The 22,626-nt window shown below is 37.2% G+C and overlaps 1 protein-coding gene across 2 annotated transcripts in view; it reads right to left on the reverse strand.

The window, feature by feature from the left end:
- Nucleotides 1-22,626, reverse strand: part of TMEM236 (transmembrane protein 236) — a 38,743-nt gene that overhangs the window by 8,300 nt on the left and 7,817 nt on the right. For both annotated transcript variants that reach the window (XM_025445390.3, XM_025445389.3), the window contains 2 exons: nucleotides 14,064-14,136; nucleotides 9,961-10,099 (listed from right to left, as the gene is read on the reverse strand). In XM_025445390.3, the coding sequence (XP_025301175.1) occupies nucleotides 9,961-10,099; nucleotides 14,064-14,136 (212 nt within the window). The remainder of the gene's footprint in view (nucleotides 1-9,960; nucleotides 10,100-14,063; nucleotides 14,137-22,626) is intronic.

A 22,626-nucleotide genomic window follows, 5' to 3' on the forward strand; every position in this document is an offset into this window, starting at 1 on the left:
CAATGCTGCAAGAGCTCATGGACTTTCTTTAGAAAAAGCATTATCCTGTTTTCCAGTACGTTCAAAAGCCTATTCACTGCCAGTTCCCTGCCAGGCATGAGAATAAATAAATGTATCATTTCTGAATTTTAGGCAATGTAAAATATTAAGAAAATTCTTTTGTCTGATGTAGCTTGAAGGCTGGATGATTTAAAGACCATCTTCCCGGATATTATATATAATAATGCAACAATTAATAATTATAATATATTACATATATAATATGGTCAATTATAAATATATAATATACATTAATATATTATCATTATCTATTATATAATATTGAATATATTATATTGAATATATATTGAATATATATTTAAATAAAACATAAATCATAAAGTAAAATGTTGAAAAGCATGTGGTTATCTTATTTCCAAATATAAATAATACTAGACTTTGAAAAGGTTTGAAACGTCTTTACTGGTAAGTGCTTGGATATAGAGCAAAGCTTGGAATCCCAGCAGGAACCCAAACTGGTTGACAAAAATGGACACATAGGGAAATGAGCCTGTTTTGGGCCTTCAGAGCACTTGCCCCAGCTTTAATTATACACATTTGCTAGTGTAGTTTAGTGTGCTATCATGTCCACTAAACTGAGAGCTCAAAAAAAGGGGGACTCTGCCCATTTTCACTCACCACTGTACGCCCAGGACCTAGCAGAGGGTCTGGTAAAGATGCTGTGTAAAAGATGGGAAATGTTCCTGTTCTGGGGTCTGTTTGCATAAAGGAGCAATGGGCATCTTGGGGGGGAAATGCACACAAAGGCAAGTAAGCCAAAGCATGAATACCAGCAGAATAACAATGCACCTCCCCCTCCCCCTCTGTTCAAGAGGAAGGATGACTCTGGAGTCCCGCAGCACGGGATCTGCCACTAAGATTGCCACGTAGCCCAGATCCTGGAGTAAGACCATGCGACTGCTTCAGTGAACAAGCCCTGGAGGACGTAAGGAGGTCCTGGCAGCACAGCCCGGCCCCTTGCAGCTCAATGGTGAGAGGAGACGTCACACACGGCTAGAGGCCCAGGAGAGGAGCCAGTGCCACGTGTCCCCTGCATTGCCCAGCAGGACTGGGACAGCCATCAACGGGAGATCCACTAACAGCAGACATTTCAAAGGCTTCCCAGGCATTGGCCATGTCAGGAGTCACCCAGTCAGGGAACAAAAATGCCCACGTGTGATTCCGAGAAGCCAGCGTTTGTGAGTTCATAGGAAACACTTAGAATACCACCCCATCCAGAAATAGGCGGACATGGGTTTCTAAAATAGCAGGTGGAAGCAGAGCCACAGCAAAATGGTGCTCCATAAAAAAAAGACCCTACCACGTGAAACACAGAATGACCAAGAAGGTCCATACATTATGCAGACCATCAGCTCAACAACCTTTTTTACTCTCTCCACTCCAAGACCAGAAAATCTAGACATGGAAAATCAATGACCTATGCCTTTACTTTCAACCTGGGACCATAATCTTTGCTGATTAATAATGAGAGGAAGAACAAGCCCTGGTAGTATCACAAAGTAAATGCATGCTGAATCCTTTGTGTTCCCTTATTTCTATCCGTCGCCCTAAAATATTTACTTTGAAAATAACCTGCAACTCTCAAGAATTTCACTTTATCTGCTAAAGCTGTTCATAATTTTTCCCCATGTAGGAAAAAAGTAACAATTAAGTGCCAAATTGTTACAGTCATGTAAAGCTGTCCTAATCAAAGGGTCACAATTTGATAGCACCTGAGCTCCTACATCTATTGGCAGGAGTATTGCTACAATATAGTTTCTGGCCCAATATACACTGACCTAATCCTGAAAGCTGGTACTTCATTAGAAGGTGTAAATCAGAAATCCTACCCTTCTCTCATCCTGTTCTGGTAAAAAGATACTTATTTCTTGAGAAGGGGGAAGAAAATCCTAAAACTAACACACTTTTCTAAAACTTCCTTCTTTTAAATAGCAAAGGGGGTTGTGTGTGAAGGAAATACATCCCTCCTTTTTGGCATGGCCACGAACACAGTGTTCCTCATATGTACTCTCTAAACACATATTGCAAAACACATTATGGAAACCCAGCTCACACGCTGGGCTCATATTGTATAATAAGCTTTTTCTTAAAAAGAAACAAAGGGGAACTCAAAGTGCCATTCATTTTATTCAGAGAAAAAGCAATGTCTGGTTTTTATCTCCCCTTTATTGTCTGTGGTAGCTTTTACCTTCTATTTGGTTAAAGTGTGTGGCATTCCCTTTCAAGGAAATATGGAAAGCTAGTAGCTTCAGGAATTTGGATTTGGGCTTTCAGCCTTTAACTTGGTATATGTCACAGTTCCTGATACGTGGGCCTATTACCAGGGGCCCTTAGTCAGGGTGGGTACCAGAACTGTTTGGAATTTTTAAAAATTGTGGATGCCAGGCCTTAAAGCCTGGCATATACTTCAAGCCAGAAATTGCTGGTCTAGGCATGTAACCCGAAGAAGTAATTGTAGATGCTGAGACCCTAACAACTGTCCCCTGGTGTACTGATCAGTAGATGGTGCTCATGCATATGTATTTTGCAAAGATAACTCTGGTGAGTACCCATGGGTGAGTCCCTGCATACATATTCATGGGATGGTCCATGATTCACTGGAAATAGCTTACACGCTCAATAAAAATCATCATTGTCATTCATTTAAGAAACTGTAGAATTCAATAAGAAGAAATAAGTAGTAAAGTAACAGATCATTTTCCTTCTTCCATTCCTGCTCTGCGAACTCCTAAACCTGGATCAGGCCTCCAGTTCTATCTTTTCTACAATCAATGCCCAGATTTCTCAGTATCGTTGAAGTAAGGGCTCATAATCTTGATTGGTCCCAGGACAAATTCCTGGTTTCCATTCTAGACCAAACCCTATGCATCTCTCATGCATCCATCTCCTTGCCTTTGACCCTCAGCAGTTATTCCAAACCTTACCCATCCTGTTACAGATTCTCTCCCTTCCATCCATCCCCAGTGCTCTCTACAGGTAACTTTGCTTTCTATTTCACAAATGCACTGGGGTTTTAATAGGTGTAAACTGCCCCTCCTTGCTTTCTGTGCATCCCCTTGAAACGCATTCACAAGTGTAAATCACCTAGGGGGCTTTAAAAATTACTTGTGCCTGGTCCTATCCTCCACCAAAATGATGATTTACTTATCTAGGGTTAAGTCTGGGAGTCAAAAAAACTTCAAGTCCCTTAGGTGTTCTGAATGTGCAGTCAGAAGTGAGAATGACTGCTCTTAATTAGGGATACAAATCAGAATCCAGTGAGGTTTTGTTTTTAAAAATTTAAATATAGGGGCAGCCCCGGTGGTGCAGCGGTTTAGCGCCGCCTGCAGCCCAGGGCGTGATCCTGGAGGCCCGGGATCGAGTCCCACGTCGGGCTCTCTGTATGGTGCCTGCTTCTCCCTCTGCCTGTGTCTCTGCCTTTCTCTCTCTCTCTTTGTCTCTATGAATAAATAAATAAAATCTTAAAAAAAAATAAAAATAAAAATTTAAATATATCCTCAGAGATCCTGATTCACTATATCGGGGGTTGCTGTGACTGACACATTTTTAAAGCGCTCTATTAAGTCCTTTTTTTAAATGTTGGAAATACCAGGAGAAATGGACAGAAATACAATAGAGGCAGGAGTCTAAAAGCTTTGCCTTGGGGCGCCTGCGTGGCTCAGTCAGTTAAGTGTTTGCCTTATGGGTCAGGTCCTGATCCTGGGGTCCTGTGATTGAGCCCTGCACTGGGCTCCCTGCTCAATGGGGAGTCTGCTTTTCTCTCTGCCTCTGCCCTGCTTGGGTGCTCTTTTTCTCTTTCTCATAAGTAAATAAAAATCCCTTTAAAAAAAAAAAGCTGTATAAGATCAAGTAAATAAATATACTAATTATCATTTCTGATCTATTGGTTACCTATAATTAGTGAGTTTATACCCTACAGAGATTCCAACTTCTTCTCTTCAGGAAATATATATTTTTAAGATTTTATTTATTTATTCATGAGAGACATGGAGAGAGAGGCAAAGACATAGGTAGAGGAAGAAGCAGGCTCCCTGCAGGGGAGACTCAATCCCAGGACCCCGGGATCATGCCCTGAGCCAAAGGTATACGCTCAACTCTGAGCCACCCAGGTGCCCCTTCAAGAAACATTTATATGTACAAAACTTTTGAGAAAATAATTAGTGAATATTTATATCACATTGGAGTGGAGTGAAAAAAAATTTTTTAAAGCATAACACTGTAGACAGAGTCCAGAGAGGAAATATTTACAGATTGTATTATGTCACAGTTAGAAAATTCCTATATCAAAAACACTATAGTAAAATTAGAAGGCAAATAACTCTGTAATATATATTTCTGACAGGCAAAGTTTAATGTCCTTACTATTTACAGAACTCATGAATCAGTAGTAAACAACAACAAAAGAATGGACATAGCAACAGAAAAACAAATCGAGAACATAAATATATGATTTAAAAAAAATACAATTAGCCAAGAAACCTATGAGAAAATGCACAACACAACTACTGCCTTAAGCACATTATTAAAATAATAAGATACTATTTTCACCAATGAAACTGGCAAAGATGAAAAGGAATACGTTACCTGAAGTTACAGGGTTGAGGAGAGATAGGTGTTTCCTTACACTACTATTTAGATGGTAAATTAGGGCATTCATTGGAGGGGGCCATTTGATTTACTGACACATCAAAAACCTTAAAACCTTGTATATACTTTGAGACAGAAACTGTTCTTCTAGGCATTTAACCTAAAAAAGTAATCATCTATACTTCTGAGATCCTGCAGCCCTTGGCCCCAATCTCTGGGTATTAAAGAGTCTACACAGTAGGAACTGGACTAGGTCCACTGAGAGCAGATTTATTTGAAAACCTTACACTGCCAACATCGTACCTGGCACTTCTTACTGATGTGACAGTGGAAACCACCTCCTCTGCAGAGCTCTGATGTTTTCCACTCAAATAGCCTGTTGATCTCACCTCAAGCAAGCCGTCTCTGACTGTGCAGATATCCCTAATGCAGCCAAACCATCTTGCTATCCCGTTGGTACAATCCCCTACAAACGACCCCCTGTGTATTTGTCTGCATGTGCAGCCAGTCCATAATAGTCCCATTTTCTCTGGCAAGTGTCATTGCCAAGGAGTCTGGGCATGTGCAGATGCTCAGGGTCTTCTGAGGACACTCTGTGGTCATCCTCCTGATATCATTCGGCTGTGATCCAGTGGCAGTTAACTCTCTCTGTCCCCAGCCACTGCTTGGCCAGTCACCTACAAGTGGCTTCTAACTCTCATATACAGCCAGGGTCCTCCAGACACTGATCACCTGCGCCATCAATGCATGTGCACTCTCCACACATGGCTTGCCTCCCCTGCTTAACTCCAACCATGTCACCCTGCTCATTCTCACCACATCCTTTTGCTTTTTGCTTTTTCCTGCAACCCTTTTTACTTCTGAATAACAGTCATAACAATAGTGTTTTTAGTAGTTAAAAACTAGAAAATAATCTAGTCATCCAACAACAGGAGTTAGTTAATCACAGTTAAATATGTTGGGGTTCATTAATATAATGGATATTATTCAACCAATCAAAACTATGTAGCTGAAGAAGATACAATAATAAGAATGATACCCACCACATATTGTTAAGAAAAAAGATGCAAAATAGGTTTCCTTAAATGAAAAACGTCCATGAAGATGTTATTATCAGTTATAAATCTCTAGTCTACAGGATCATGGTTGACTTCCATTTTCTTCTTTTTTTTAAAAAAAGATTTTATTTATTTATTTATTCATGACAGACACTAAGAGAGAGAGAAGCAGAGACATAGGCAGAAGGAGAAGCAGGATCCCGAAGGGGAACCCAGTGCGGCACTTGATCCTGGAACTCCGGGATCATGCCCTGAGCTGAAGGCAGACACTCAACCACTGAGCCACCCAGGTGTCCCCCATTTTCTTCTTTTTTGTTTATGTTTATTTGACGATCTTTTAAAATTAATATGTATTATTTTGGGAAAACATTGGAAATAAAACAATTTGAAGTAGAATGTTCAAAAAATGCATCTGTTTTTTATATGTGTTGGGCCTCAAAACCTATGTATGCTCTGGTGGGATGGACCTGCTCACCCAGCAATGCTATATTGTAGTGGATTTTAGTATGTTGTATAGTATTGTATTGTATCCTATCCCAGAGCAACAGCAGTCACAAGATATTGGATAAGGATGCACTTTGTCCTTTGGTGGTTCAGTGCCATGATGCCCAGAGATCCATGGGCTGGAGAGGTAGAGAACTGGCCACCTGAGTTATGGTATTGCCTTAGAATCTAAATGAGGTCTGAGGTTAATGGTTAACAGACATTTTGCAGGAAAACCATTTTCTTTCCAAATGAAATCTTACATAAAATATCAACTCCTAAACAAACAAAAGTTGTATTGATTTGGTTCAAGTGGGATTTGGGGCAACCAATGACTCCAGTTAAGCCACCCTTTCTGCCCACAGCCCCTGATAAGCAATGTTGTACAGGTTTCCAAATGGATTATTTGAGAATCAAACAGTAGCTAGTTTTAAGAAGACAACTTTCATTCCACCAATAGGTTTTCCATTTAGGGAGTGAAATTCAACTGGTTATTTTTGCCTGTGTATTACATGTATACCTGACTTTCTTGAGACCCAATCTTCCTTCTATGTAGAAAACTTTCCTCACTATGCCTGCTTGAATTCCTACAAATCCCAGATATTCCCTTTAGTTTTTTTCTGATTTCCAAAACCCTACATTAAATGAAGTACTCCTTCACATGTCACCGCATAGTACTTTAACTATGACACTCTATTATTCCTCATGTAACACGGTGCCTGAGCTAGGATTATACTATTCAAATGAGTCCTTGCAGGTAGAACTGAAAATATGCATCCTAACCACAGACTTCTTTGTGTGTCTGTTTGCATTGCTGGCTTTTATGGAGGTTAAGGAATCTACATGGGGGCAAAGAGAATCTAAGGGTGACCATGATTTGGGGTTCAGAAAATACAAGTAAAACTGATAAAGGAGAAACTATGAGATCCCATGGAAAAAAACTACCTCAAGAAAAGGAATCTGGCTCTACCAGAATCAGCCACAAGATCTAGTGATAGGAGGGGAAATGATGGTTTCCAGTGGAGTGGAATGACCATTACTTGAAGTTGTTAAATCACAGCCAATCTCTTGGTACTTATACATTCTGGGCATAAAAGACTTGTGTTCCCAAATGAAAATCTATTGCTCTGTTTGGAATGTCTCTAAACAAGTAGAACTCAGTGAAGGAAGTCAGTCTTCCAACTGTCAAAAGAAAAGCAATCAGTCTAAAGCATCAGCGGAACATCAAATAATATCCCAGAGGCAAGTTATAGCAGTACTAAAAGCATTTAGAGCAGAGTCAGTCAAGAGTGGTGGAAAAATAGCATGACAAGTTGTTTGTCCATGATAACTGAAAAAAAGCAGGAACAATGGAATATTTAGCAGTCTGGACCAACAAATGAGACTACAAGAGACTCACCTTCGGTCTGGCTTAAAAAATGGGAAAGGGAACAATATGGAAGAAGGGGAATGGATGTCTAGTCATTCATTGGTTGGGATTGAGCTAGTAAAATTCAAATAGAAATATCAAAGTGTGCTCATCTGTACCCTCATCCTAGTAAGAGCTGGGGACATTCAGGCTGTATACTTATTATTTGATCCCATGACTGGGACTGACATTATTAGGTATGGCATACATCTGTGAGACAGCTGTGCCTCAAAGATCTGTGTATCAAAAAATATTCCCATGTGAGGCTCAGGATATGTGAAATGATGAGCCTGGATGTTGTGACCTGATAATCACTTGATACTGAGATATTTCAACTGGTAATGGAAAGTTAGCAGAATGGACTCCTTGATTCAGTGAAGACTGCTTTAAGCATAAGCATATTTTTCTATATTGAATAACTTTTATTTAAAATTATAGAAAAGGAAAAGCTACACAAAGATCAAGCTTTTCTAGCTTGTAATTGAGATGGTTGAGATGGCATGAAAGTGTCCAGAAAGCGTTGTAGATTATTTTATTTTCATCTCACATAAGGTCATAACTGCTACAAGCTCATAGATGGGTAGGTATTTCAAACTCTCTGAATAAAGCACAGAACAGAATATACTCCCTTTCCCAAACATTTTCCAAAGGAAGCCAAATGTTTCTAAAGCTTGTTCACCACCCACCCCTACCCTACCTCTTGGATTCTGAAGTGCCACATGCAGTGACAGCATATTTTAGCATACCGGCTTATGTTCAGATTTATGAATTACAACTTCTATGTTTATGAATTTATGTATTAAATTCCAGAGAATAAATGAGAATTCCCCATAAATTCAAAATTCACATAATTTATTTTATTAGTATGCATGTCGGAATGCGTATGGCGGACTATTTGAGTTCAAAAGCTTACATAACAGTTAAATTAACATATATTCATATTTGCAAAGGTATTTTGAGTGAATGCTTGTTTTTTAAAGCATGATTTTGTTAAATGGTGGAGCTATTAAACCAGACATTAACCCTCCCAAGGTTGGTCAGACAAGAGCTCAAGAAGAAGGGTCTTCAAACAAGAAAAAGCAGTTGTGCAATATGTTATCAAGTGTTGTCTCCAAGACTGACTTCTTTGGAGTTTTCTCATTTCAATTCTCAGTGTAATTACTGGATACAGGGAAAATTCCCCTTTAACAATCCAACTCATCACTTAAAATATAAAATGCCAATAATTTATTTCCAAAGATGCCCATACGTTTTTTAGAAAGAGAACTTTCACTAAGAGCTTAAACAGAAAGTCCACATTAGAATGGAAGTTATAGCATTATTAAAAACAATCCAATTTCAAAATAGGTTTGCATCAGGAGTCTAGAGAAGTAGCAAAGGATATGACAATTCAGACAATTCCCAAATTCCAAATCCCATCAGATTCAGACAAATACACTTGACTCTGGAGGGCAGATGTAACTTAAGGATACCTTTTCCTCAACAGATGGCCACTAGCTACCATCTTACCTACCTTATCATACCCTATGTTATGTTAAACTAACAACCATCATCTCCTACCAAGGACAAAGTACAGAACATGAAGCTCAGAGTCTCAGATTTCCTGATGGCCTCCCAACTCAGTTTAATTTCTCAATTCCTGGAAGGCTGGTGGCTCATGTGCCATAAATGATTCTCTGGTCTTTTCCTTCCTGGCTGTAGTAGTCATCCCTATTACTCTAAAAAATTCCCTAGTGACTCACTCAATTTAACCCAACCACCCTACCAGGCAGGAAGTGAATAGACAAAACTTACCCACTCCAAATATAAAATCTTAGCCATATAAGAACTAGAGCATACACTTATAAATTAAACACAGATATTATCACACAAAATTAACTGAAAGTTGAGAAAATTTAAGAACAAACATAATATTCAATTAGCAAAATACCTTTTTTTTAAAGGCCAACCTAAATTAGGTTTGATTGATCTTTTTTGCAGGATTATTTGCAGTATATCTTGATTTTGTTAGTGTGATATTTAGCTTTTTGACAATCCACAATTAAAAACACATAATTCTCTAGGACATAATTGCAGTAGTCACATTGATTTCTGTATCAAAGATGTCCACCCACAAAAAAGCAAAACAAAACAAAAAAACCCACAAAGGTGTCCCAAATTAAGCTACTTATTTACCTAAACTTAAGGTTTTAGGAGAGTTCCTAAAAAATATAAATCTATAATAATTTACCTAGATAATTTTCTCACTAGAGTAAACAAAATTTTTCATATTAAATATTTGTAAGTTTATTCTTTATCAGTACTACCAAAATACAAATAATCTGTCAAACTCCTAAAGATATTTATATTTAAAAGAATACTTACTCTTTTGCTGCCCTCTAAGAGGATATATCCTGAGTTTTTCGATAATATCAACCACAATCAAGGAAGTCAGAACCAGAGAAACTGGCAGGTCAGGTAATGTTTCAGGTAAGGGAGACGCAGGACCATTATTTTTTTTAACCTGTTTTCAGAAAACCATTTGGAAAGATTACATTTTCATACTTTCTTTGTTTAAAATTCTTTTTAATAGTCTGAAGCAGCACTAAATTAATTATAAAGATATTTCCTAAAAGACTAGAAGTTCGATTTACAGCTTTTCAGGTGTTCAACCCCATAAAACTTGGTAAATACAGGCATAAATATAACAGCAGGCTCCTGGTAATGATGGGATGGGTAATTTCCTCCAACTGTACTGCTAAGCAGAGCCTTTGGAAGTCCCAAGGTCAAAGAATTAGGGGCATAGATGTTGGATGGAGTTCAGTGTCGTCCAAGAAGGGAGAGTCCTGGTAAATCCAGCCAACTTTTGGGACACTGCCTTCATCTGATTAAGGTATCTACCAAAAAAAACCTATAGCGAACATCATATTAGTGGTGATATGTTGAGAGTTTTCCCTCTGAGACCAGGAAGAAGACAAGGTGCCACCATGACCAAGTCTATTCAACATTGTACTAGAGGGTCCTAATCAGTGTAATGAGGCAAGAGAAAGAAATAAACACTGTAAGTATTGGAAAGAAAAGAAATATGTATCATTATTCATAGACTACATAATTGTACATGGGTAAAACCTCCCCCAAATGGATAAATTATTTCTAAATACCCATAAAGGGAAAATGACATTTTTAAAAAATGATACCATTCAACGCAACCTCAATCAAAATTCAAAGTTTTTGCAGAAAATGATAAGCTGATTCCAAAATCCACATAGAAATACAAACAGCAAGACATTTAAACAAAAAAGATATAAAGATTTACTCTTTTGGATATAAAGAGCTATTATAAAGCTGTAAGAATTCAGTGTGGTGTTGGCATAGGTATATAAAAGCAGGCAGTGGACAAAACAGAAGTCTTGAAATAGATGTGTGTGTATATTCATATATATATCACACACACCCACATATATATCAAATAGACACACACACATATGATTTGTAACAAAAGTAGCACTGCAGAGAAATGTGGAAAGACAGACTTTTTAACAAATAGTGCTCTATCCATTAGACATTGATTGGAGGAAAAATGAACTCCCGACTGCACAATATATGCAAAAAGTAGTTTCAAATGGATTGTGAATCTAAAAGAGAATGTAAAACAAGACAGGCTCCAAAATAAAGTATAGGAGGAAATCTTCCGGTCTTTGAGGTTCAGTCACAGTATGACATAAGATTCTCAAGTTATCAAAATTACTATCTATGAAGAAAAGAAACTGATAAATTGGGCTGTTTTTAAATGAACAACTATTTATCCAAAAATAGCATGAAAAGTAATAAATCACAGAGTGTGACTATATTTGCAATACATATAATCAACAAAGAGCTTGAAATGAGAATATATATATATATATATAACTTCTGAATAAATTCTAAAAAGTTAAGTGACACAATAGGAAAATGTAAGAATATGCTCAATTAGTTATTGGGGAAATGCAATATAAAACTACAATGAGATTCAAGAATATACCCACCAGAAGGGCTCAAAGACTTACAAGGTAAGGTTAGTGAGGATATAGACCAATAGGCATGCTCATTCTCTGCCAGTGTTAAGTCTAAATTAGTAGAATCTCTTTGGAAAACTGGCATTTTCTACTACAGTTTAACATTTTAATATATTAAGACCCATCAATTAATACTCCTGCATATTTAACCAAATAAAATTCTTGCATATGTGCATCAGTAGACATACTCAAAGACATTCACAGCAGCATTATTTGTACTAACCAAAATCAGACACAACTGAATGGAGGCATCAAAAGCAGAAATGATAAACTAACATATTCACAAAATGAAATATTCTACAGAATGAAAACGAATGGACTATGGTTGTATGAGTCACACTTTTGAATAAAAGAAGCCTGACACATATTAGGTAGATAATTAGATATACAATAGATAAGTGGCAGATATATAATTGTCTTTCCCTTTAAAAAGATTCAAAAACAGAGAAACCAATCTGTGGCATTAGAAGTTAAGGTAGAAATTACCTTTGGATATTGGATAGAACTGAGGACACTAGTTTAAAAGACATCTAGTTAAAAGAAATAAAGGTGGATCTGCTTTCAGATTCCTGCTTTTTTATTTTTGAAATTAATGTTCCTGTCTCTCATACACAAACACAGAAGGGTTTGTTTGTTTGTTTGTTTGTTTAATTAGCTGCTAGACCTTCCTTCACAATCTCAGAGGTAATGATGATCTTAGGACTTTAAATATATACAATGTAACTTGAGGAGGACGGAAAGGTGGTCATTGCAAAAAACATGGGGGTTGCATTTAGGGAGCTGGCAAAGTATTACTTTTCGACCTGAGTAGTGTTTACACAGGGGTTCACTTTGTGATATCCATTAATAGTGTATATCTTATGTTTTATACACATTTCTATTTGTGTGTTATACTTCAGAGAAAAATTAAATGAAAGAAGGAAAAATGCAACAGTGGGTAAGAGCATAATAGAAAACAAGCAAAAAGGGCAATCAAAACTACAAATATACAATCATTTTATGATAATAGCTTTCCTTAAAATGTTGTAAACTGAATTTTTAAAGGTCTTGGGAACCTCTCAAGTGCTTTACAAAGTCTTTGGGGAGGAGGGAGGAAGAAATGATAAATCTAGATAAGAATATTCACATATTGCTGTTTGATGCAAAGTACATTTGTGGAGCTCTTCTGAGGTCACTCTAACACATTCATACATTGTCCTAATGTAGCATCTAAGATATATTCTAATGACCATGTATTTCTATTTTTTTAAATTTTTATTTATTTATGATAGTCACAGAGAGAGAGAGAAGGGGGCAGAGACATAGGCAGAGGGAGAAGCAGGCTCCATGCACCGGGAGCCCGACGTGGGATTTGATCCCGGGTCTCCAGGATCGCGCCCTGGGCCAAAGGCCCGCGCCAAACCGCTGCGCCACCCAGGGATCCCCAACCATGTATTTCTAATGATATCATACACTACCCAGTACTCACTTCTCTCATAATGCCTATAACTATTCTAATTGCCTATTATTTTTCTCTCTACTCTTAATAATTACTGAAGGCCAGAGGCTCTGTCAAATTTTCTGAGTGTTCTATCCCAGTACCTAACACAGTGCCTGGGATGTAATATGCACTTGATAAGTATCTACTCAACATATTTCATCTATGAAATATAAAAGAATTTAAGTTGTTCACTTTGGAGAAGTGAAAATTATATTTTTCATAGCATCATGTAAATTAATAAGGTTAATAGGGCATTATTCTTCTAACCTAAACTTCTCACAACCTGGAAATTTTGTCTATAATATTTGGGAAAAATGAACTGAAAACCCTCTGGAACACCACAGTTCCTGGAAGGCAGCTTTGGACCAGCCTCTCACATAAGGGAGTTAGACCCTCAATCCATAGGAGTTGTGTATGTGAGGTAGATATACAATCTACTGAATGCTGAGAACCAAGCCCTATAGATGCCCATCTACCAGAGTCCTTTTGAAGCTGCATTTAGTCAAAATATAGTCATATTTACTTTCACATAAAAATGATGTACAAATCCTTCACCAATGGATATATTATCAAAGGTCTTGTAATGTGAGTAGTTCTTCCTTTGGATATTGTTTAGAACTGAGGACACTAGTTTAAAAGACATCTAGTTAAAAGAAATAAAGGTGGATCTGCTTTCAGATTCCTTTTTTATTATTTTGAAATTAATGTTCCTGTCTCTCATACACAAACACAGAAGGGTTTGTTTGTTTGTTTGTTTAATTAGCTGCTAGACCTTCCTTCACAATCTCAGAGGTAATGATGATCTTAGGACTTTAAATATATACAATGTAACTTGGAAGAAGCCTAAATAAAATAAACTTTAAGAGAATTTTCAGGCATATTATTCTATCAAAATTCAGTAACAAGGGAAATTTCAAAATCTCAAAATCTTGGAAGAAATAAAAATTCCATACCTCAGTAACTGCGATAGAAAAGCTGAAGCTGGGAAGTGTAGTGAATACAACACACATCACCATAACAGGTCTCCTAGCAAAGGAGAAAAAATAAGCAAAAGCAATAATGTACAAGAGCAACAGTTCCTGTTACATTTTGCTAATTTTGCAGTTCCTGTTCCATTCATCTATAGTTTTTCTAAGAAACAACTGCTTCCCTATTTCCATTTCCCAAATGTTTGAGTATGGCAAAGGGCAACACATGCAATAACCGGAATATTTTCTAGAACAAAGGGGTGAAACATTTCCAAATAACTAGCAAACTATGGATTTCTAAGAGCATCTCAGTGCAAGACAAGAGACATTCAACATTTTCATTATTCATTATTTGGAATCTTGCCCCAAAGTTCTAGCTCTGATGACCAACTAGAAAAAAGAACATGACTTTATTAAGGTATATTATACCCTATCTCTAAAATTGTTTTTTCAAAAAAGACATTTACAAATCATATATCAAGAATGACTTCAAGTGAAAACATTTGGATAATTCGTACTTGAACCAAAAAAATTATATATATATATATATGATATATAAAAGTTATATATATCACATATATAGAAAATATACATACAAAAATATAAAATTTTATGTATGTCACATATATATAAAATCACATATAGTGATGCCTGAGTAGCTCAGCGGTTGAATGTCTGCCTTTGGCTCAGATTGTGATCCCGGGGTCCTGGGATTGAGTCCTCATTGGGCTCCCCATGAATAAATAAAATCTTTTTTAAAAAATCACAGATATATGTATGCATATATATTTCACACATGTTTTTGGACCACTTCTTAAACTTTGCATGATTAATCAAATAGTTATTGAGATATAATACATATATAATACATAAAATGTCTTATGACAGAAAGAATTAAAATATACACTTACCATAGTTAATTTATGGGAAGATAAAATATATTCAAAGCTTCTGTATAATGAAATACTCTTTCCTTAAATATACATTTTACTAATTATATTTATATGATAATGTGTTTCTAAGTACAAAAAGTATTGAACTCTTTCAAATAACTACAGATTTTCCTTGGTCCCATTTATGCCAGCCTGGTCTTAGATGTTCAGGATATAGATGTAAATTAGGAGGCAGGACAGACCTCTTTCCTAGTAAGACTCAGAGGTACAATGAGGTTCTTAAGGAGTAGCTTTGCTTCCTTTCCTGATCCCAGATCCAGGATCTTGTAGCACCCAGCTCTCTAAAACTGGCTAGAGCCTTCACAGAATCCTCTTCTCAGCCTGTGTTCAACAACAGAGAGTGCCCCAGGCTTACTTCTGCTCTTCTTCTTTGTGTATATTTTCTCCCTCAATTATCTCAGCCAATCCTATGGCCTAAATACCACCCACTTACCCATGACTTCCAAATATAATATTTTTATGACATGTATATATATATATATGTATTATATATATAATATTATATATTCCTGAGCTCTGGGCTTGTATGCCCAATTCTATTTGGTACCTCCACTGGGATGTCTAACAGGCCACTCAGATTTAACAGGCCTGAAAATGACTCCACATCCTTCTCCATACTTGTTCTGATTATCATCAAACGCTGTCTGGTTGACTGCAAGTAGATTTACTGAAAATACATTTCCATTCCATCCTTTGTTAACACTGTAGCTCATCTGCTATCATCTATCATCTGACTTCCTAACCGATTTCCTGTTAGTACTTCTATTCTTGCCTAGCAACGTTTTCTCCATAGAGCAAACTGTTATATCTTTAAAATGAAAAACATATCACTGCCCTGCTCAAAAATCTCCAATGATGGGGGTGGGGTGAATGGAGAGTTAGTGTTTTGTGGAGATGAAGCTTCAGTTTTAGAAGACGAAGAGTTCTGTGGATTGATAGTGGTGATGGCACAACAGTGTTTTTTATTTTTTTAAAGATTTATTTATTTATTGACTCACGAGAGAGGCAGAGACAGTGTGAATGTTCTGAATGCCACTGATCTATCTGTACAGTTACAAATGATTATGATGATAAACTTTATGTGTATTTTTCATAAAATATACACGTATTTTATATATTTTTAAAAATATCCAATATGTGAAAAATGTAACTAGAATAAAATTGAAACCTATTACCGTAGGCTACATGTTCTATACATGGTTTCTCTTCTTCCTCCTACTCTCTTTCTCATTTAGAATGACTTTTCTCTCTCTCAAAAATTGTTTTTACTCCAGCCATACTGACCTTCCATTTATTTCATGATCACAGCAAGCTTGCCCCACCTTCAAGTTGTACATTGGCTACTCCCTTTGCCGGGGGCTCTCTATTCCTGGATCTTCTGTGTCTGACACCCATTGCCATCCAAATTGTATATAGTCACAGCCTTATGACTATCTGAAATTCTGCTGATTATTTCTTGTTTACTCTTTACACATTCCTTGTTGCCAATCCACAAACCAAGTTCCGTGGGAGCAGGAAACTTATCTGAGTGGTTTCACTATGTTATCTCCACTGGCTAGAACAACATTCTAGAACTTTTTTTGTGCAGTGAAACTTCTGAGAATTTTATAAATCCTATGGATGTTTCTCAAAATATAATTTTTAAAAACAAAGCAATTATGTTGAAATTCAGTTATCCCAATTTTTAAAAATTCTGATATAGTAATACATGTGCCTATCTATGAACACATTTTCTTCTTATTTTCTTTGGAGTACCCAAGATCTAGTGGAAACTGAAATTACTCATAATTTCAAGGTGGTGAAGATCATAAACCATAGAATGAAGTAATGTGATATGAAAAGACCTATGTAATGAAATTACAGATTCTGGTAATAGTACTTGTGGTTTGTTACCAACCTTCAAAATTATACCTTTCAATTTTAGAGAGGTTAGTAAAAATAAAGATGTAACCTGTTCCTAATCCAAGTTCTGTGTTTTATGTAACCAGAAATAATGATAATTTATATTTGAAAATCTTTACTGCTAATATATTTTTATAATTTATTACTAAGGGTTGTGGGTTAAATTGTGTTCCCCCCAAAAGATATGTTGAAGTTCCAACCTTACAATGTTACCTAATCTGGAAATAGGGTCTTTCCAGAGGTAATAAGTTAAAATGAGGTCATTAGGGTGGGCCTTAATCTCACATGGCTGGTGTCCTTATAAAAAGGGAAAACTTGGAGAATGTATAGACAGAAGATATGTGAAGAAACACTGGAAGACATTGCATGATGAGGAAGGCAGAGATCAAGCAGTGTGATGCATCTTTAAAGAGTACCAGCACACTGTGAGAAGCTGGGAGAAAGGCCTGGGACAGATTCTCCCTTACAACCCTCAGAAAGAATCAACTAACACCTTGACTTCAGATCTCTGGCCTCCAGAATTAGGAGACAGTACCTTTCTACTGTTTAAGCTCCCAAGTTTGTGGTACATTGTAACAGCAATCCTAGGCAATTTATACAATGAAATTTATGTTGAAAAACCCACAGACACATCTTTGAAGGTGTACTCATGCTAAGACTAGTGCAAGGCTGTAGAATGCCTAAGGAGAAGGACCTGTGGATGTGGTGTAAGTTCCAGATGGAAGGATGAGTTAGGTCACTACCAGTAGAGCTCTGTGGGCATCTGGAGTAAATTAGAAAGAGACTCCCCCAGGAGTAGGCCTACATAGAAAGACCTCAGCCATGGTAAGCTAAAGATTCCTATTTGTGCAGGAAGGAAGACTTATGGCCCTGAGGTTTCTCATAGAGAAAGTATGGTGAGTGGAACAGGTCAGATAATAACTTGGGAAACCACTCTAAGCTCAGAAACTTGTACACATTCTCTATCACCTAGCTCTTCAAGTCAAAGTTTCCTTCCTTGTCTTTCAAGACTTCCCATGATCTGTCATTAACTTCCCAACAAAAAATAACACTTCTACTTGACACTATCCCCAGTGAGCTCATAATATAAGTCAAGTTCTGCATTTATCCATTCATATAAACTGTTGTTAAATATGTGAACTACACTCTGTTCCCGGGACGGAAAGATACATAAGGCACACTCTGACTTTGCAGCACTTAAAGGCCATGGAAGTTGCCTCAGCACAAGATGAGGTAACTGCAATGAGAGCAAGTTTTTCTAGAAGTCACACCCTCAGTTTTGAAACTCCTTATAAAAGTGACACAGTTCTAGTTGAAGTCAATACATCACACCAATGGCTGAAGCTGAGTTGCATCAACAGGACATCAGGGTTATCAGTGAGATCATCTGAAAATTAACAAGCCAGTCATCATCCCAAGGAAATATCCAAAAGGGCAAAAGGTCCAGAAATCACAGGACAAGAATACCTGATGAAACCTGCACACCACAGAAGATTTAGGAGACTGCCATGGGGTGTGCATGAGATGGCAGGGTGATGTCACTACTTTCAAATATTTGAAAAACTTTAATATACACACTTTCCTCTAAGTCACCCCTGGAGACAGAATTTTGGGAATCATCATATAAGTGGCATTTTATATTATGAGACAATTAGAGTTCTTGTAAAGCAATAAAAGGGAGGAAATTGGAGGACACCCAGGTGGCTCAGTCAGTTAAGCATCCAATTCTTGACCTCAGCTCAGGTCGGATCTCAGGGTCGTGAGTTCAAGCCCCATGGGCTCCATGTTAGACATGTTAGACATGGAGCCTACTTAAAAAGAAAGGGGGTTCTAGGGGGTTCTAGAAAATTGGGAGTGGGGGTAATTGGGCAGAGTTCCTGGACATGGCCAAATTCACTAGCATATAAAGGGAGGACAGAGGACATGAAGTCTACAGAAAAGATGGGGAGGAATTTTCATGATGGCAGATTTTATTTTCATATATGGAAATAAGGAAGACTATTTTCATAAAGACACAAAAACTAGGGTATCAGAGCCCCAGCATTGGTTAATAAAATGTTCTTCATGCTTCCTTGAACAAAACAACCAGGACAAATGATCTGATCTTGGTTTTGAATATATGAAAATTTGGGGAGCCATGTCCCATGTATGATGATGGCCCTGGAAGTTAGTGCCTAACTCGGGTGAGGAAAACAGTCATGGAGAACAAAGAGGTAATGCAAGAGAGATGAAAGAGGAAGATTTATAATGGAATCTGGTGACTTACTGCTCAAAGTGGGAGAGAAAAGCAAAAGTAAATATACTCCTGATATACTGGATATCATGGGGGAAGAAAGAAAAAGCCTACAGTCAAGTATCACAAAATTACTGCCAGTGAATAGAAGATGGACAAATACATTGAAAGAAACAAGAGTGCTCTCGAAAGAAGTAACTGTGAAGCACCAGCGTTTAGTTCATGGTAACTTACTAATGACCTTCCCAGTCCTGAAAAGAGCAAGCTCTACTTCCTTCAGTTTATTCAGCCTGTCCAGCAGTGCCCAAGTATTATTACCACGGTGCATGTGACCTGCGTGTGCTGCTGTGGAATATTAAGGTGCTCAGGAGACAAGGCTCTGGGGACAGAGCATCCTGTGGTCAGTGTTGGCTCCACAGCTCACTCACTGGCTGCATGGTCTTGGAACTTCTGTGCCCCAGTTTCCTCATTTGTCAGATGGGTGCTCTAAGTGTTCTCACATATAAAGGTTAGAAAATAAGCTAAAATAATATAGGCAATGTGTTTACAACTATGCTTGGTACATAGTGCTACTATTGAACAGCTTTTGATAAGTACTTCTTTTATTTTACTATAAGTACAATTACTACTACTATTACTAGCACAAATCAACAGCAAATCCTGTCTAATAGGTTAAGCACTGGGATACCTGGGTGGTATCTGCCTTTGGCTCAGGTCATGATCCCAGAGTCCTGGGATCAAGTCCCACATTGGGCTCCCTGCTCAGCAGAAAGTGTGCTTTTCCCTCTGCCTGCTGCTCCCCATGATTATGCTCTCTTCCTCTTTCTCACTCCCTGATAAAAAAAATAAAATCATAAAAAAAAAATAGGTTAAGGACTTAAGCAAGGCAAAATGTAGTCCCAAATGTTGATGTATTTCAAATGTGGCATTGCCCGGAATTCCTGACATGTCATAATCTAAGGTAATTGTACTCTGAAAGATTGGAGAGAATTCCTGAAATGCATCCCTGGGTCCCAAGGCTTTCTGGGAATCCCTACACGCCCTCCATTATTATCCTGTCCCCAGGTGCCCTCTTCATTGAGATCGATCTCTCCAGTTGCAGACTAGCCCTGTAGCTCAATGGTTTCACACATTCACTGATATTCCCAGGATCTCTCTTATTTACTGGGATATACAATGTGGTGTGTATATAAATAGCTTTTCCTCATTCCTCAAATCATCTCCCTAGTCTATTATGAATTATGACAGGCATCCCTAAAAAGAAACAATCATTCTAAAGAGAATGAAGTGTTTCACAAGAGTAAAGGAAAGAGTACTGGATTAAAGTTCAGATTCTACTGTTGATTTAGTGTACATGTCTTAAGCTCTTTGGCATTGTTCCCTCCCTTACAAAATAGGAATTATATCCACTTGGTCAATTTCACAACACTGGCATTCAGGTTAAGTAAGAAAAAAAACCACAAAAAGCACTATATGAATGGACAGATACTTTGCAAGATACTCATGGTATTATCAAATATACTTTGCAAGATACTCATGGTATTATCAAATACTTTGCAAGATACTCATGGTATTATTATATTGGTCTTCATTTTTTCAAAGAATAAAGAGACCTACAAGATTTTCCAAATTCAAAGGGTATCATTTATGGCATATAATTGTATTCATCATTTTTTGATCATTACCTCTACCACTTCTCAGAGTCATTCAGAAAATTTAAAAAGATCATGGGTTTTTTGTTGTCTTTTTTTTTGTTTTTTTTTGTTTTTTTGTTTTGTTTTTAATTGGGGGGATGGGGTGAGGAGAAGCAGAGGAGAGAATCTTAAGAAGGCTCCACGCTCAGCATAGAGTTCAAAACAAGATTCAGTCCCACAACCCTGAGATCATGATCTGAGCTGAAATCAAGAGTTAGATACTTAACCTACTAATTCACCTAGGTGCTCCTAAACAAGATCATATTTTAAGTGGAAATACTAAACTCAGCCTGAGGTAATAACAATAATATTCATTGAATCCATACTATGTGCCAGGCATTATGCTTGGAACTCATTATCTTATTCCATTTCTTAAAGCAACACTCAAGTGAAAAAGCTAGGTTGTCCCTGTAATGCTCATGAGAAAATTAAAATTCAAAGAATTTAAATAACTCACAGAAGTCCTCACAGTCACTGTCAAAACTGGGATTTCAACTTAGGTCTGTACCTCTCAGCTGTATGGCCAGGGCAAACTCTTTACTAGTTGGATGACTCATTCTTTCCTGAATACCAAATTCATGAGGCTAATAATGCCATCATGAACCTACAGGGAGGTCCTCAAATAGGCTCATCAACAATCTATCTGTGAATGCTAAGGATCTATAAAATTTTGCATAAACAACTATTTAAGCATTCTTCAGAAATCATTATTTCAATTCCTACTTTTTATAATACCAATTATTTCTGCATCATCTTTATCTAGCAATTAAGATCAACACTCTACATTACCACATATATTAAAATATCCATAAATATAATGTTGAGAATCATATAGTGTACAATTTGATGTACAATCAAATATACATCATTGGAGAGAATAGATCTTAATGACACCAAAAGAGTTGCACTGATCTTAAAATACACTCACTCAAAGATAGGAAAAAAAATAAAGGAAAAATTATACAAGTTAAAGGAAATGGCATAGATTCAGACCAATCTGGGTTTACAAATCCCAGCTCCACCACTTATGAACTTTATTACCTGACAAAGTTGATCACTTCTTTGAGATTCCACTTCTTTATCTATAAAATGAGAACACTGGCATACACCTCATCAGACTGTCATAAAGCTTAAATTTAATAGTATAGAATGTGTAAAGCTCCTAGAATAGTGCTGGGTAACTCTTCTCTTCTATGCCAGTAAGAGATAGCAATATGACAGTGCTTATGAATGAGGCCATGAGGAAATAGTTTCACAGTTGTGCTGAAATTATAGATAACCTGTGTCTATTTAGAACACCTAGGTCAGCCACACCTACAAAAGAAAATGAAAGGCCAGAAGAGTATTTCCCCAAAGAATTCACTGGAAGTTATAACTGCAAAAGCCCAAGACTCATTAGCAGAAGGGAGCACACGATCCAAATTTGTAAAACAAAATGTGTACTGGAGAGTACAGAAATGAAAGACTATTCTCCTCTTTGCCCTCAACTAAACCCAGCAGATTGGGATCTTGTCATTCAAAGACAGTTTAGGAGAGTGGTTAGAAGTACCAATTATGGAGTCAAATGGATGGAGGTCCAAAGTTTGGTCCTTTCATTCACTAGTTAAATGACCAGGGAAGTTGCAAAGCCTCTCGAATCATGTTTCCTCTTGGGAATAATAATGAAAAATTCAGGAAAATACCTAATTCACAAGGTGGTATAAAGGAAATGAAATCCACATGTAAATCTCTTAGCATATATGTGATCAGTAAAGAAGCAGTTATAA

Source organism: Canis lupus, chromosome 2 (genome assembly GCF_003254725.2).
Source record: "Canis lupus dingo isolate Sandy chromosome 2, ASM325472v2, whole genome shotgun sequence".
NCBI classification, from domain to species: Eukaryota; Metazoa; Chordata; class Mammalia; order Carnivora; family Canidae; genus Canis; species Canis lupus.